The 13,484-nt window shown below is 56.7% G+C and overlaps 1 protein-coding gene across 5 annotated transcripts; it reads left to right on the top strand.

The window, feature by feature from the left end:
* Positions 1-2,001: 2,001 nt before the first annotated feature.
* Positions 2,002-10,299, top strand: NYAP1 (neuronal tyrosine phosphorylated phosphoinositide-3-kinase adaptor 1). 5 transcript variants are annotated; one of them, XM_019988329.2, is made up of 7 exons: positions 2,002-2,111; positions 3,346-3,497; positions 4,981-5,339; positions 5,828-7,342; positions 8,210-8,425; positions 8,635-8,744; positions 9,239-10,299. In XM_019988329.2, the coding sequence occupies exons 2-7, from the start codon at positions 3,430-3,432 to the stop codon at positions 9,506-9,508; spliced, it is 2,538 nt and encodes an 845-aa protein (XP_019843888.2). In that variant the 5' UTR covers positions 2,002-2,111; positions 3,346-3,429; the 3' UTR covers positions 9,509-10,299. The 5 variants fall into 5 exon arrangements, with proteins under 5 accessions (XP_019843888.2, XP_070636254.1, XP_070636256.1 ...); XM_070780153.1 differs by having other exon boundaries at positions 8,207-8,425; XM_070780155.1 differs by lacking the exon at positions 2,002-2,111 and adding an exon at positions 2,269-2,395 and having other exon boundaries at positions 8,207-8,425.
* Positions 10,300-13,484: the final 3,185 nt, after the last annotated feature.

Here is a 13,484-nt window from a genome sequence, read left to right as displayed (position 1 = left end):
TTCATCTATACCCTCAAAATCTTTCGTGATATTGTGCTGGAGTATTTGAATCAAACCCCAAACATCGCACTGTTCCTCTTGTTAGATGTGGAAATGGAGACCCAGGAGGTTCAAAAAGACTGTCAGTGGTGGCGCAGGGACACTTCTCACTCAGGTGTGTCCTTGTCTGGCTCCCTAGATAGGGAGAAACCACGAAGACGCGCTAAGGAAGGTGCTGACTTGCATTTTCTCTACCAACCGCTGTTCACACATGAGCACACATACAGATGTGCCCGCCTGGAGGAGGAACCTGGCTGGCCACAAACCCTGACCCTTTCCCACCCCCACCTCTCACCCTTCCCATCCCCTGCTCACTATGGAGAATCCACACACACTCATTAAGTGCCTACTGTGTGCTTGACGAGACTGAGCCACCAACACTTTCATCTGCTTGGCAACATTCTGAAGGGAACTGTTTCAGCAAAAGCAGGGTTTAATGACCACATCTGCTGCCACTCCCAGGTTGGTCATATGGAACTCTTTCCAAGCATATTAAAATTCTTCATATTTGTCCATTTCACATAATTAGCTCATGGATTCTCAAAACAGCCCAGGGCAGACATGGGGTGAGTTTTGAGCTCCAGTGTCTAAGCTGAGGAAACTGAGGCTTGGGTTACTTGCCCAAGGCCTAGCATTTGACGCCATTGAGACTAGCTGACCCGTCCTTCCTTCCTCAGGTTAGCTCATGGAAAATTTTAACCACCCTTTAAGCAAAAACAAAACCAAACCCCTTCCCCCCAGTTTATATATTTCTTCTTTATCTCTTTGTTAACATGCATCTGCACTCCTTTCTCTCTCTCTTCATGGCAACAACGGCTACCACAGCCAGATCCCGAGGCCTCCCAAGTGGTGAGGTCCAGGAAACAGCCTCCCACACAACCCCTCACCCCACTCTCTCCCCTCTGGCAAAATTCACAACACAGCCCCGCGGCTCCGCCCCCAGAGCCTCCTTCCTTCTGCGATGACTAGCTACAAACTATTCAAACTTATCTTTGAATCCTCCCCTTCCCACCAACTCAGACACTTGGCATCAACTTAGGCTCCTCCGTGTCTACAGTCCCAGGGACATTGATGGTCTTTGTGGAAATGTTTGTTGAGTGAATAGATAAAAGTTTATTCACACCAAAGTGTGTAAATATTGAAACCATAGTTACGTATTTTGATGTGTTAACTCTCCCAGGGGCATTTATAATGCCCTCTATTAAATGTGGGGCAATTTACGACTTACAAAGCTGTATTCATGATTTGGTGGAGTCAAAGGTTACTGGGAGGATGACTTGGGCCATGGGGGCGTGTGGGCAGAAGACGTTAGCCCAGGCGGTGAAACAAGGTCTGGACTCCTGGGAAGCTGCAGGGATAAAGCGATGAGCACCCAGCGAAACAGCCTCGCTGCCCTCCCTGTACCTGGGGGGGCGGCTGGAAGACGAGGCGCGGACAAGGGAGCACGCCCCCTGCTGGACAAAGACGCGGATGGCCCGGCTGCCGACTCTCAGAGCCCCTCCGCCCGGAAACCGGCCCCCCCTGCCGGCCTCGCCGCCTCACTGCACTCCGGGCCCCGCAGCCGCAGCCTCGCCCCGGCCGGACGCGGGGTGCGCACCCGGGGAGCGCCAGGCGCACGGGATACGCGCGTGTGTGCAGGCCCCGGGCCGCCGCTGGGGGGCGCCGCTGCGCGCGGCACCCCGCACCCCCGATTGCTCCGCCGGGGCCTTGGACACCGAACCCAGCGCGGCCCGGCTGGGCAGGGGCGAGGGGCGGCGAGGAGCGGACGCCCCAAAGCGGGGGCGCGCTGGCTCCGGGTCCCCCAAATCTCCAAGTGCCCCCCGCGGGCTCCGCTGGGTCCATGCCCCCTACCCCAGCCTAGCGGCACAGCGTAGCCCCAGCGCTCCCACTCCGTCCTCGGAGGGTGTGGAAGGGTGGGTTTGGGGCCGGGGGCGGGTCTGGGGGCGGACCCGGAGGCGGGGCTGTCTCTGCGGCAGGGCCCTGTTCGGCTCCCCCCGGTCTCTGTCTGTCCTCCTCCCTCCTCCAGCTCCGGGCGGAGCCCGGCATGGGGGGGCCGGCGCCCGGCAGGCCAGGTACGGTGATGTAGAAATTGGGGAGGCTTGGTGCGGGGAGGTGGGATGGGGGGACAAGGGAGGAGTGGCGGGGCGAGAGACGGAGAAACCCAGGGTAGCAGGACAAGGGGAAGGGGAGGGGTGCCCGGGAACCTGGGGCCTTCGGATGGAGAGGGGGATGAAGCTGACCAGGTTTGGAACAGACAGGGGAGGGAGAGGACAGCAGTGAGGAGGGGCGCCCAGGAGGAGAGGCGAGGCTGAAGGCGCAGAGGAGAGTGTGTTTGGGGGAAGGGAAACCGGAGCAGGTATGGAGGCCGCCGCTCCGAAGGCAGCTACGGGGCCAGACTGGAGACCCCCGGGTGAGAGGGAGGGGCGGAGACTGGGAGAAGGAAGCCGGGAGCCTCCCAGATCCTGGAGGAGGAAGGTGATTTGGGCCATCAGCGAGGGAGGCGGGGACGGCCGCTGAGGGGCCAGGGTACAGGAATAGGGGTGGATAGAAGCCCGGGCCCAGGCACAGGTCTGGCGAGGGGGTCGGCAGGGAATGGAGAGACATGGATGGGTGGTCTTGTAGGTGCCCAACTCAGAGTGCCCGCACCCTTTCTCCAGCGTCCCCGCCCTACCCCCATGACAACCCCCCACCCCCCAGACTCAGGTCCCAAGAAGGGGTAGGGAGTCTGACTGTCTCCCCCTTCCCCAGCCGGGTGCAGTGTAGCCAAGTAGGCCCCGGCATAACTCCTTGTCTATAGGTACGTCCAGTTCGGTGTAGCCCATCTGTGTGTGTCTGGAGGTCTGTGTGTGCTGTGGGTGTGTCGGGGTGTTTATGTCTCTGTGTCTGGCTGTTCTAAGTTGTGTTTACCTATGTCAGTTTGTGTGTCTGGTCCTCTGTTTGTAGAGATGGGGCCGTGACCCGGTGGTTTGTGTCTGAATGTGTGTGTGGCGCCTGCAGGGCTGCTGTAGGTCTGTGGGGCCTGTCTGTGTGGCGGATCAGGCTGGATTTACAGGATGGGGAGCTGTATCAGTCTGATCACTCCAGAGTGTGTTTTTGTGGCTCTGACACCTTTGTCAGGGTGTGTGACTGTATACATGTCTGTCTGTCTGTGGGTCCTGGAGGCGGAGTTGGGTTTTCTGTGCCTGCATCTGTTTTCCTCTCTCTGAGGACCCGAGTCACATCTCTGCTCCTTTCTCTCTCTCTCATTTATTCCTGGCCCCGACCCACCCCACATATTTCTTTTTTTCCTTTCCCCTCTCCACCAAGTGGATCCGGGACCCAGGGAGGGTCGCCCCCCGGGCCTGGTGGCACTGAGCAGGGCCCCCCAGCCCCCACCTCCTGCCCCACGACATGAACCTCCTCTACCGAAAAACCAAGCTGGAGTGGAGGCAGCACAAGGAAGAGGAGGCCAAGAGGAGGTAAGGCTGCAGCCCCAGAGTGCCCCCTCTTCTGTCCCACGTCCGCTCTCTCCTACCCCAACCCAGCCGGGCCACATCCCTCTCTGCCCTTCCTGAGCCCAGCAGCCTGGTCATCAGTCTGATCTCAGAGTCTGTGCTCAGTACAGAATTGCTGGAATTGCACACGCCCTGTCTCTGTCCTGCTCATGGCTCCTGGCTCCAGCCCCTGCCCTGGCCTCTGAGGGGGCTTCTGGCTCAGGGGCCCCCTGTTGGCTCTTCCCAATCCCCAGAGGCCCAGGTCACTCCCTCCTGATCACCTCTGGCCTGTGATCTCCTCTCTGACAGTGTGGGGCTGGCTCTTGGTTCCCCTGTCACCTGACCTTGGAAGGGGCAGGCCCTGCTGCCCTCATGGTCCAGGATGGAGTCATTTGAGGGGCACCAGAGACAATCCACTTGGCCCCTTCCCAGTGACAGGATTGTGTGTGTGTGTGTGTGTGTGTGTGTGTGTGTGTGTGTGGTGGGGGACATGCAGGCTGGGCCCTGCAGAAGAGCCAGGGCTTGGAACTGACACCCCCCACACACACTGCTCGCCCCCTCCCCTTGTCCCCCCAGGGACCTGGCACCTGCCCTCTCCTGTCTTGCTCCCTTCTCTTCTTCACTCGCATTGATGGCACAGCCTCTTGGAGCCTGAGTCAGAGCCACCTCCTGGCTCCCTTCTCCCTCCTCGAAACTGTGGAGTTTAATTCTTGTTGTTAATTAGATTAATCAGAGCTATCACTGCAGTGATCTCTCCCTAATGAAGGGTTAGTAGACAGGGCCCTAATGAGAGCCCACCCCACAGCCGCTTGCCCCTCTTCCCCGCCAGCCGCCCCCCCTTTCACTCACACAGAAGCTCAGGGACAGTGAAAGGGAACTGGGGTGAGCCTGGGAGGGTAACAGAGGATGACAACGGAGGGAGAGGGAAAGAGAGAGAGAGAGAGAGAGGCAGGGAGGAAAAAGAGATCAGCTGGGGGAGGCTCTCCGATGATGCAGCGGGCAGTACAGTCTGGGCCTGGGAAAGGAGGCGCCCGCGTGGTGTGGGAGTGGAGGCCGCAGCAGCAGCCGGACATGAGGGGAGGCCAGAGGCCGGGCGTGGGCCCGTGTCAGAGGGAGAAGGAGCAGAGGTCGGGGGCAGGTGCATGTGCCACGCAGGGCTGTGCTGCCCCCGCCGGTATTTCTCTCCGACTGCGAGCCGTCCACATGTGCGGTGCCCACGCTGGGGCCCGCCAGCTCCAGGGACGCCCCCCTGCACAGGGCTCACCCCTTCTCTCATCCCTGTCCAGTCTCCTTCCCTCTCTCAAGGCCTCGGGATTAGACCTCTCCCCATCCCCACCCCGGCCCCCGCCCTCCTCCCTGGGAGGCCCCAGGGTTGCCCACTGCTCCTCCTCGCTCTTGAGGTGGAAGAGGAGCGGAAGGCCCAGGCCTGAGGCCCGACCCCTGCTCCCCTTGGGTCTTCTCTCCCCAGCTCCAGTAAGGAGGTGGCTCCCGCAGGCCCCGCGGCGGGGCCCGGGGCTGGCCCAGGGCCGGGCGTCCGCGTGCGGGACATCGCCTCGCTGCGCCGCTCCCTCAGGATGGGCTTCATGACGATGCCCGCCTCCCAGGAGCACACCCCCCACCCCTGCCGCAGCGCCATGGCCCCGCGCTCCCTGTCCTGCCACTCGGTTGGCAGCATGGACAGTGTGGGGGGCGGGCCTGGGGGGGGCAGCGGGGGCCTCACTGAGGACGGCGGCACCCGAAGACCCCCCGCCAAGCCCCGGAGGCACCCCAGCACCAAGCTTAGCATGGCGGGGTCGGGGGCAGAGACGCCCCCCAGCAAGAAAGCAGGTGAGACACTCCCCCCCCCCTCCCCAGCCCCACGCGCCATCCCCGCCAGGGGGAACCGGGAAGATCCATTTCGGGCCACAGGAGGCCTGCCTGCAGGGTTCATTCAGGGAAGAACCTAGGAAGTGGAAGGTTCCATTCTCACAGGGAATGTGGGGGGGGGTTCTTTTTTGGAAAGGCCTGAGATGAACCATTCAAGGGCAGGAAAAGCTCCTTGAAAAGTTCTTTCTTGGGAAAGGGGTGGCCTTGAAGGGCCTTGAGGGTGGGGGGCAGAATTGAGGGTGCGAGCTGCAGACTCTGGAAAGTTCTTTAGAAGGCGCCAAGGCCAACTGGTAGGAAAGGAACCCACTGGCGCTGTGAGTTGAGGAAAGCTGGGGGAAATGAAGAGGCAGAAATGTCCTTGCAGATGAGTCAAGAGGCCACAGTGGGTCTCCCCGTTTCCTTCCCCGACTGAGAACCTGGTGTCTCGTTCTCTTTCCCATCCTGCCCAGGCTCTCAGAAGCCAACCCCCGAGGGCCGCGAGTCAGGCCGGAAGGTCCCTCCGCAGAAGCCCAGGCGAAGCCCCAACACCCAGCTGTCGGTCTCCTTCGATGAGTCCTGTCCCCCAGCCCCCTCCCCTCGAGGGGGGAACCTGCCCCTTCAGCGCCTCAGCAGGGGCTCCTGTGTGGCCGGGGACCCTGAGGCGGGCGCCCAGGAAGAAGAGCCCGTGTACATTGAGATGGTGGGCGATGTCTTCAAGGGAGGAGGGCGGAGTGGAGGAGGCCTGACGGGGCCCCCTCTGGGGGGTGGGGGCCCAACCCCTCCCGTTGGCGCTGACTCGGACTCGGACGAGAGTGAGGCCATCTATGAGGAGATGAAGTACCCGCTGCCCGAGGAGGCCGGGGAAGGCCGGGCCAATGGGGCCCCTGCACTGACCGCAGCCTCCACGCCACACCAGCCTCACGCCCTTCAGCCCCACACCCACCGCCGGCCAGCTTCAGCCCTCCCGAGCCGAAGGGATGGCACGCCCACCAAGACCACTCCATGTGAAATTCCCCCGCCCTTCCCCAACCTCCTCCAGCACCGGCCTCCGCTCCTGGCCTTCCCCCAAGCCAAGTCTGCTTCCCGAACCCCCGGTGACGGGGTCTCGAGGCTACCGGTCCTCTGCCACTCCAAGGAGCCAGCTGGCTCCACCCCAGCTCCCCAAGTGCCTGCCCGGGAGCGGGAGACGCCTCCCCTACCGCCTCCGCCTCCCGCTGCCAACCTGCTGCTGCTGGGACCCTCGGGCCGAGCCCGGAGCCACTCAACACCATTGCCGCCCCAGGGCTCTGGCCAGCCCCGGGGGGAGCGGGAGCTCCCCAATTCCCACAGCATGATCTGCCCCAAGGCGGCAGGGGCACCAGCAGCCCCTCCTGCCCCGGCTGCCTTGCTCCCCGGCGCCCCCAAGGACAAGGCCGTCTCTTACACCATGGTGTACTCAGCAGTCAAGGTGACCACGCACTCCGTCCTGCCAGCTGGCCCGCCCCTGGGTGCTGGGGAGCCAAAGACGGAGAAGGAAATCGCAGTCCTCCATGGGATGCTGTGCACCAGCTCGAGGCCCCCTGTGCCCGGGAAGTCCAGCCCCCACAGTGGGGCTCTGGGTGCAGCAGCTGGGGTTCTCCACCACCGCGCCTGCCTGGCCTCCCCACACAGCCTTCCGGATCCAACCACAGGCCCCCTGACCCCCCTCTGGACCTACCCAGCTGCAGCAGCTGGGCTCAAGAGACCCCCTGCCTATGAGAGCCTCAAGGCTGGGGGGGTGCTGAATAAGGGCTGTGGGATGGGAGCTCCGTCCCCCATGGTCAAGATCCAGCTGCAAGAGCAAGGGACAGACGGGGGGGCCTTCGCCAGCATCTCCTGTGCCCACGTCATCGCCAGTGCAGGGACGCCAGAGGAGGAAGAAGAGATGGGCGCCTCGACGTTTGGGGCAGGCTGGGCTCTGCAGCGGAAGGTCCTGTATGGAGGGAGGAAGGCAAAAGAGCTGGACAGTGAGTGAGGAGGGGGAACGGGGAGGCCTGGGGGATGTCTGTGATGATCTGGTGGAGGTGTTGAAGGGGTTACTTGGAAGCCACAGCCCATTGTCCTGAACTGGGAACTTTTCTGGGAGATCAGAGGGATGGGGACATGCAGCAGACTGAAGGGGTGAGGTCCCCGTGTGTTCGCTGACAGGGCAGGAAGACCTGGAGTAGGGAGGGGGCAGGATCTGGTCTCCTCCTCCGGTCCTGTCCTGCTCTGCTCTACTCCCCACCCCTCCCTCCACTGGGCTGCAGGGGTGTGTGTGTTTGTGAGTGTGCGCACACGAGGAGCTAAACACAGCTGCCTCCCAGCTGTTACCATGGCAACCCATCCAGACAAGAGGGAGAGGAGAGGGAGGCCCCTACCGTTGCCTGGCAACGCAATGCTCTGCCAGGCCTACTCAGAGATGAGCTTAGTTCACATGCAGCCCTTCCCCCAAGGCCCCCCTTGACATTCCCCCAGCTCAGAATTTGGGATTCTCCCCTCTCCTAGGGAAGAGCCCCCACTGCTCTCCACTTCAGAGATCATTCTGGCCCTGTAGGGGGCTGGAGGGGTTCTGAAGTTAAAGCTGGGGTAGGGGAGACCCCTCTGAACAGGGAAAAGGGTTTGGCAGCAGTAAATATCTACAATTCTCAGCTCAGGGGTGATGCCAGGGTTGGCATCCCTCCTGTGTGTGTGTGTGTGTGTAAAGTGTGATGTCGGGGCCCTCCCTTCCCGGCTGTGACCTGCAACGGGGCAATTCTTTGTCCTGGTCCAGCCAGGTCGCGGTGCGTGTAGCTGGGGGGACAGCAAGACCCTTCCCATTGTACAGCTTCTGAGCTCTCCTTGTTACCCAGCAGAGATCGAGGATGGTGCCCGGGCCTGGAATGGCAGTGCTGAGGGTCTAGGCAAGGTGGAGCGTGAGGACAGAGGCCCTCTGGCATCAGGGATCCCGGTGAGGAGCCAGGGGGCAGAGGGCCTGCTGGCCAGGATCCACCACGGAGGGGACCGAGGAGGAGGCCGCACGGCGCTGCCCATACCCTGCCAGACCTTCCCTGCCTGCCACCGCAACGGAGGTGACACTGTCTGCCCCCGCACGCAGATGGGGTGGGCTGGGGGAATCTCCCAGAGCCCCGGTCCTGGGCCCTACCTCCTAATACCAGGTCTCCATCCCCTCCTCAGATGAGGCTAGGGTCAGTCTGAAGGGGCCTCTCCTGTCCTCAGGTCATTGAGGGAGGGGAACCTGGCGCCCCCTTCCTTTCTCACCCTCAATCTTCTGCCTCAGACTTCACTGGAGGCTACCGCCTGGGGCGTTCCGCCTCCACCTCCGGAGTCCGGCAGGCCGCGCTCCACACCCCCCGGCCCTGCAGCCAGCCCAGGGATGCCCCGAGCCAGGTGAGGAGGGAGACCGGTTTGGGCTTTTTCTTTGTGAAGAAGCAGGTAGGGAAGAAGACCCTGGTGTGGGAAGAAAGGCGAGAGGTCAGGCTGGGGCCTTGGCACAGACTCACCAGCGACAGGAACGGATGGATGGAGAGCGAGGGGGTGAGGGTGAACCTGCATAGCCAGGCTGGCACCACTGGCCTCAGTGGGCCTTGGTGCCTTTAGAAAAAGACGTTCCCACGGTGGAAGGATTCGTTCTACTGGGAAGACAGTTTTTAAGAGGCAAGCCCTTCCTGGCAGGGACAGGCCTTGCCTGGCACCAGGGCGCAGGGGGAGAGGACAAGAGGCCTTGGGGGCAAGAGAAGACTCGTTTCTGGGCGACGCGTTGATCTTGGTGGGGTCTCGGCAGCGGGGTCGGGGCCTGGTGTCTCTGAGGTCCTTGACCCCCCTCATTCCATCCTCCCCCACCCCACCCCGTCGGGGGCCGGCGGCGGGAGGAGGGGGTGCAGACCCAGCCTGCGCTGCCGCTGCCGCTGCCGCTGCCGCTGCCCCTGCCGCCCCAGCCCGCCCGCGAGCGCGACGGCAAGCTGCTGGAGGTGATTGAGCGCAAGCGCTGCGTGTGCAAGGAGATCAAGGCGCGCCACCGGCCCGACCGGGGCCTCTGCAAGCAGGAGAGCATGCCTATCCTCCCCAGCTGGCGGCGCGGGCCCGAGCCCCGCAAGTCCGGCACGCCGCCCTGCCGCCGGCAGCACACAGTCCTCTGGGACACGGCCATCTGAGAGGGGCGGGGGGCCGGGGCCCAGGGGCGGGCGGGGCGCCCGGCTCTCCCGGAGACTGGCCTCGAAAGAGGGACACTTGAAGGACCAGGTGAGAGAGAGCAGCCGGGGAGAAGCCCCCGCTGCCCTCCACCCTAACCCCCGCCCCCCAGAGACGAGGAGTTGGCCGGCCCGTCGGGCTTGGGGTGCCAAGCCGCAAACCCCAGAAAAGTGAGGGAGGGGTTGCTTGAAGTTGGGAGTGAGGTTCTCCTGCTGCTCTCCCCTCTGAGCAAAGTAGACCTCCCCACCCCAGGCCAGCATGGGGGAGGAGGGAAGGGTCAGGGAGGAAGGGGGGGGGGGCGGGTCAGCGAGGGACAGAGAGTGAGAGGTAGAAGGGGCTCTCTTAGAGAGTGGGGGAGGTGGTAATTATTTTGTTGTTTATTTCGGTCTGGTGGGCAATTCTGGGCCCGTCTGATCCACTCCTGAACAAGGAGTGGGGAATTGTGGGCAAGTAAAGGGAACCAAGTTGGCATTCTCCCCAGTGCCCAGAGGCCCCGCCATCCACGCTGTGCCCTCCCCGCCCCGTCCACTCCCCGCCAAGCCAGGGACAGACAGGTCTGGAGAGCAGTGGAGCCGCAGAAGGGAGGGGCTCTAAGAGTGGAGAGTCGAGTCGGGAGGGCCAGAGGGCTCATTCAGTGTTTACCGGTCGTCAGTATTGGGTAGTGAGCTTGGCCTGCTCTGCACCGGGCATCTTATTTAGCTCCAGGGTGAGAGTCTAGCACCAGGGATGGGCGGGATGATGGGGAAGGAGGGGAATTTTCGCGGGTGGGGGCGGGGGGGGGGCGGGCAGGGTATTTATTTAAATTAAAAAAAAAAAAAAAACAAACCCAGAAGAGATGTCAGGAACTTTTTTTTAATTCCTTTCTTTTCAGAAATAATATATTAAAAGACTAACGATCCTAGAAGTGGCTTCTTATATTTCAGTGCGCTCCGCCTTTTTTTTTTTTTTTTTTTACACCTGTTTTGTTTTCCCTCTTGCCCCTGGTTGGTGGGAGCTGGAGGTTGTGCAGGGAGGGTTATGGCAAGTGAGCGGGAGAGGTGCAGCTGGAGGTAAGTCTTTGGGAACGCCACCGTGCACTGACTCCACAGACATTAACTGAGCATCTGATGTGTGCTGGCCCTGCGCCAAGGCAGCAGGAACATTCTGACTGAAGCCTGCCCTCCAGCAGCTTGTAGTCTGTTCAGGGGTATGAGATTCCTGACAATGCTCCAGGACTAAGAGAGGGAGAGGGCTGGACTCTTCTAACAAGGCTTCCTGCACAGTGCACCTAAAAGTACAGGTAAGGTTTGGATGAGCAGGGAGAAAGTCCCAAGCTTACAACATGACTGTCTGCGGGGCTGGGGTGGGGGGCAGCAGTTTTGTTTAAATATGCAGATGGCAGTGAGTCAACCTTGATGAAGCTGGTGCAGAAAGAGGGGCCTCAAAGCCCAAGAGGCTGGTCCTCAAGAAGGAATCCAGGGAGGATGATCACAAAGAGATCTTCAGAGAATGGAGGGCAAGGGACAGATGGCAAGATGCAGCTGAAAGAAAACATCCTCCGGTTAGAGATGAAGAAGCTGCAGGGGGAATCCATGAAGCCCTAGGTTGGCGCTCAGATGACTGAGGAAATGGTCAGCTTGACGACCCATGGAAAGAGGTGTTGAGAGGGACTTTGAAGGAAGAATGTTGATTCTGAAACAACGGCAAATATTCGGGTTTGTTACCAGCTAGACCAGAGATTCAAAAATATAATGGATGATACCAGAGATGTCTTTTAAGTGATATGAAGAACACTTTGAAAAACTTTAATAGTTTTGTATTTCTTTTCATGCATATTGAGAGAAACGACAATCAGCACATCAGACTATTTGTTATTTATGTCGATTACTGCATGCACAAGATGAGGCTAAATATATTTTTAATGAGTTGGTTTAAAGAAAATAGTAAGCAAAGACATAATAGTACAGGTGATACTCAGATTATGAAAAATTATAACAGTGGTGTGAGAATATTTGAAATTTAGGAAACACCAAATTAGGGATAAAATAATGGTTTGAGAGGGCTGAAAAACATGTGGATGTTAGGAGTCATCAACATAAAGATGGTACTCAGGGCCAAGACTGAGCTCTATAAGGGATATTGTGGACAAGAGATAAGAGTTAAGAACAAGGAATAGCTTTTAAATTATTTACATTTTTTTAAATTGTATAATGGACATATAACAATGTAGGTGTACAACATAATGATTTGATATATGTGTGTTTTGTGAAATGGTCATCGCCGATAAGTTTAGTTGACATCCATCACCACAGAATTTTTTTCCTTGTGATGAGAACTCTTAAGATCTACTCTCTTAACAACTTTCAAACATAGAATATAGTTTTGTTAGCTATAGTCACCATGCGGTGCATGCCCTCCCCAGGACTCAATTATCTTATAACTGGAAGTTTGTACCTTTTGACTACCTCCACCCATTTTTCTCCACTGCCCCCTCCAACCTCTGGCAACCCTCAACCTATTCTCTGTATCTATGAGTTTGGTTTTCTTTTCTTTTTTTTTTTCAGATTCTACATATAAGTGAGAGCATACAGTATTTGCCTTTCTCTGTCTTTCTTATTTAACTTAGCATCAGGCCTTCGAGATCCATCCATGTTATCGAAAATGGCAGGATTTCCAATAGTTTTTTAATAATTAGTTAGGAAATTAATGGAAGGAATTATCTCATTTATAAGAGCAACTAGAATCATAAAATATTAAGAGTAATTTTAATAAGAGTATAGGACCTCTATTCAATTAATCAATAAAACTAAAGTCTTTTGAGTTACTCAACCAAGGAAGACTTGAATAAACAGAGTAATAACTATTTCTACAGAGTAATAACTAGTTTAACTAGTTCTTATTACTAGTTATTACCAAACCATAATGTAAAAGATGTAAGTTTTCCCTAAGTCAGTAAATTTGATGCAGTCTCTAAATCCCCAAAGGATAATTTGGGAAACCTGACAAAACAGTTCAAAAGTTCATCCAGAATGATAATAAGAAAAATGAAAATGTTCAGTGAACTTTCTGAAATAGATGAGTAATGGAGGACCTGGCTACCATATATTTAAAGCATGTGAGCTGGGATTGGCACAGAACTGGCACGATCTATCAGAAGACGCCAGAAAGAGCAGGAAATGCACACGGGAATTTAGCATGTATCTGGTAAAGGTAGCACTTGAATGGTGGGAAAAAGATTATTTGAGAATTGTTTCCTAAAACAACTAACTAGTCCAGGGAGAGTGTGGGAAGCTGGATTTCTATTCCATTCATTACATCAAAAGACTTAAATGTAAAAACAAATTATTAAAAGGGAAAAGTGGGTGAACATTCTTACAACCTTGGGAGGGAGGAGGCCCTTCTAAAATGATATGAAGACCAGTAACATGTAAATTAACTATACTCCAATAAAAAATTTTTTTAAAAAGTAACAAATAAACCAAAAGGCTTGTACGTTTGATTTCATTCACAGCTAAAACTTTCATATGGCAGTCAAACTACAAACATAAACTAGGAAACTATTTCTAACACATATGAAAAAGATTGGTATGATATATAAGAAACATTTGTGAGCTGATAAGAGAAAGAAAAAAAAAACCCAACAAAGGTGAACAAAGGATGTGAATAGACAATTCAGCCAAGAAAGAGAAATGACCAACAAATGTGTTCAACCTTAACAATAAGTAATGCAAGATAAAACAATAATAAAATACTGTTCACCTATCAGATAAAACTGAAAAAGATTCACAACATCAGTCTGGCAAGTATGCAGAAAACAGGCATTCATTGTGTAAGTGTAAACTAATATAGACTCTGGAGGTCAGTTTAAATATATTTGTGAAAATTTTAAATGTTCATGGTTTTGACTCAGAAATTCCATTTCCAGGAATTTATCCTACGGAAATACTTACACAAGTGTGC

This window comes from Bos indicus, chromosome 25 (genome assembly GCF_029378745.1).
Source record: "Bos indicus isolate NIAB-ARS_2022 breed Sahiwal x Tharparkar chromosome 25, NIAB-ARS_B.indTharparkar_mat_pri_1.0, whole genome shotgun sequence".
NCBI classification, from domain to species: Eukaryota; Metazoa; Chordata; class Mammalia; order Artiodactyla; family Bovidae; genus Bos; species Bos indicus.
This window is presented reverse-complemented; position numbering and strand designations above follow the sequence as displayed.

What these genes read in the sequence shown, in the direction of transcription:
- NYAP1 (XM_070780153.1), top strand. Translation starts at nt 3,430, where the DNA reads ATGAACCTCCTCTACCGAAAAACCAAGCTGGAGTGGAGGCAGCACAAG. An exon ending in GAAGAGGAGGCCAAGAGGAG is followed by an intron (nt 3,498 to 4,980) that starts GTAAGGCTGCAG and finishes TTCTCTCCCCAG; the next exon opens with CTCCAGTAAGGAGGTGGCTC. An exon ending in TGCCTGCCACCGCAACGGAG is followed by an intron (nt 8,426 to 8,634) that starts GTGACACTGTCT and finishes CTTCTGCCTCAG; the next exon opens with ACTTCACTGGAGGCTACCGC.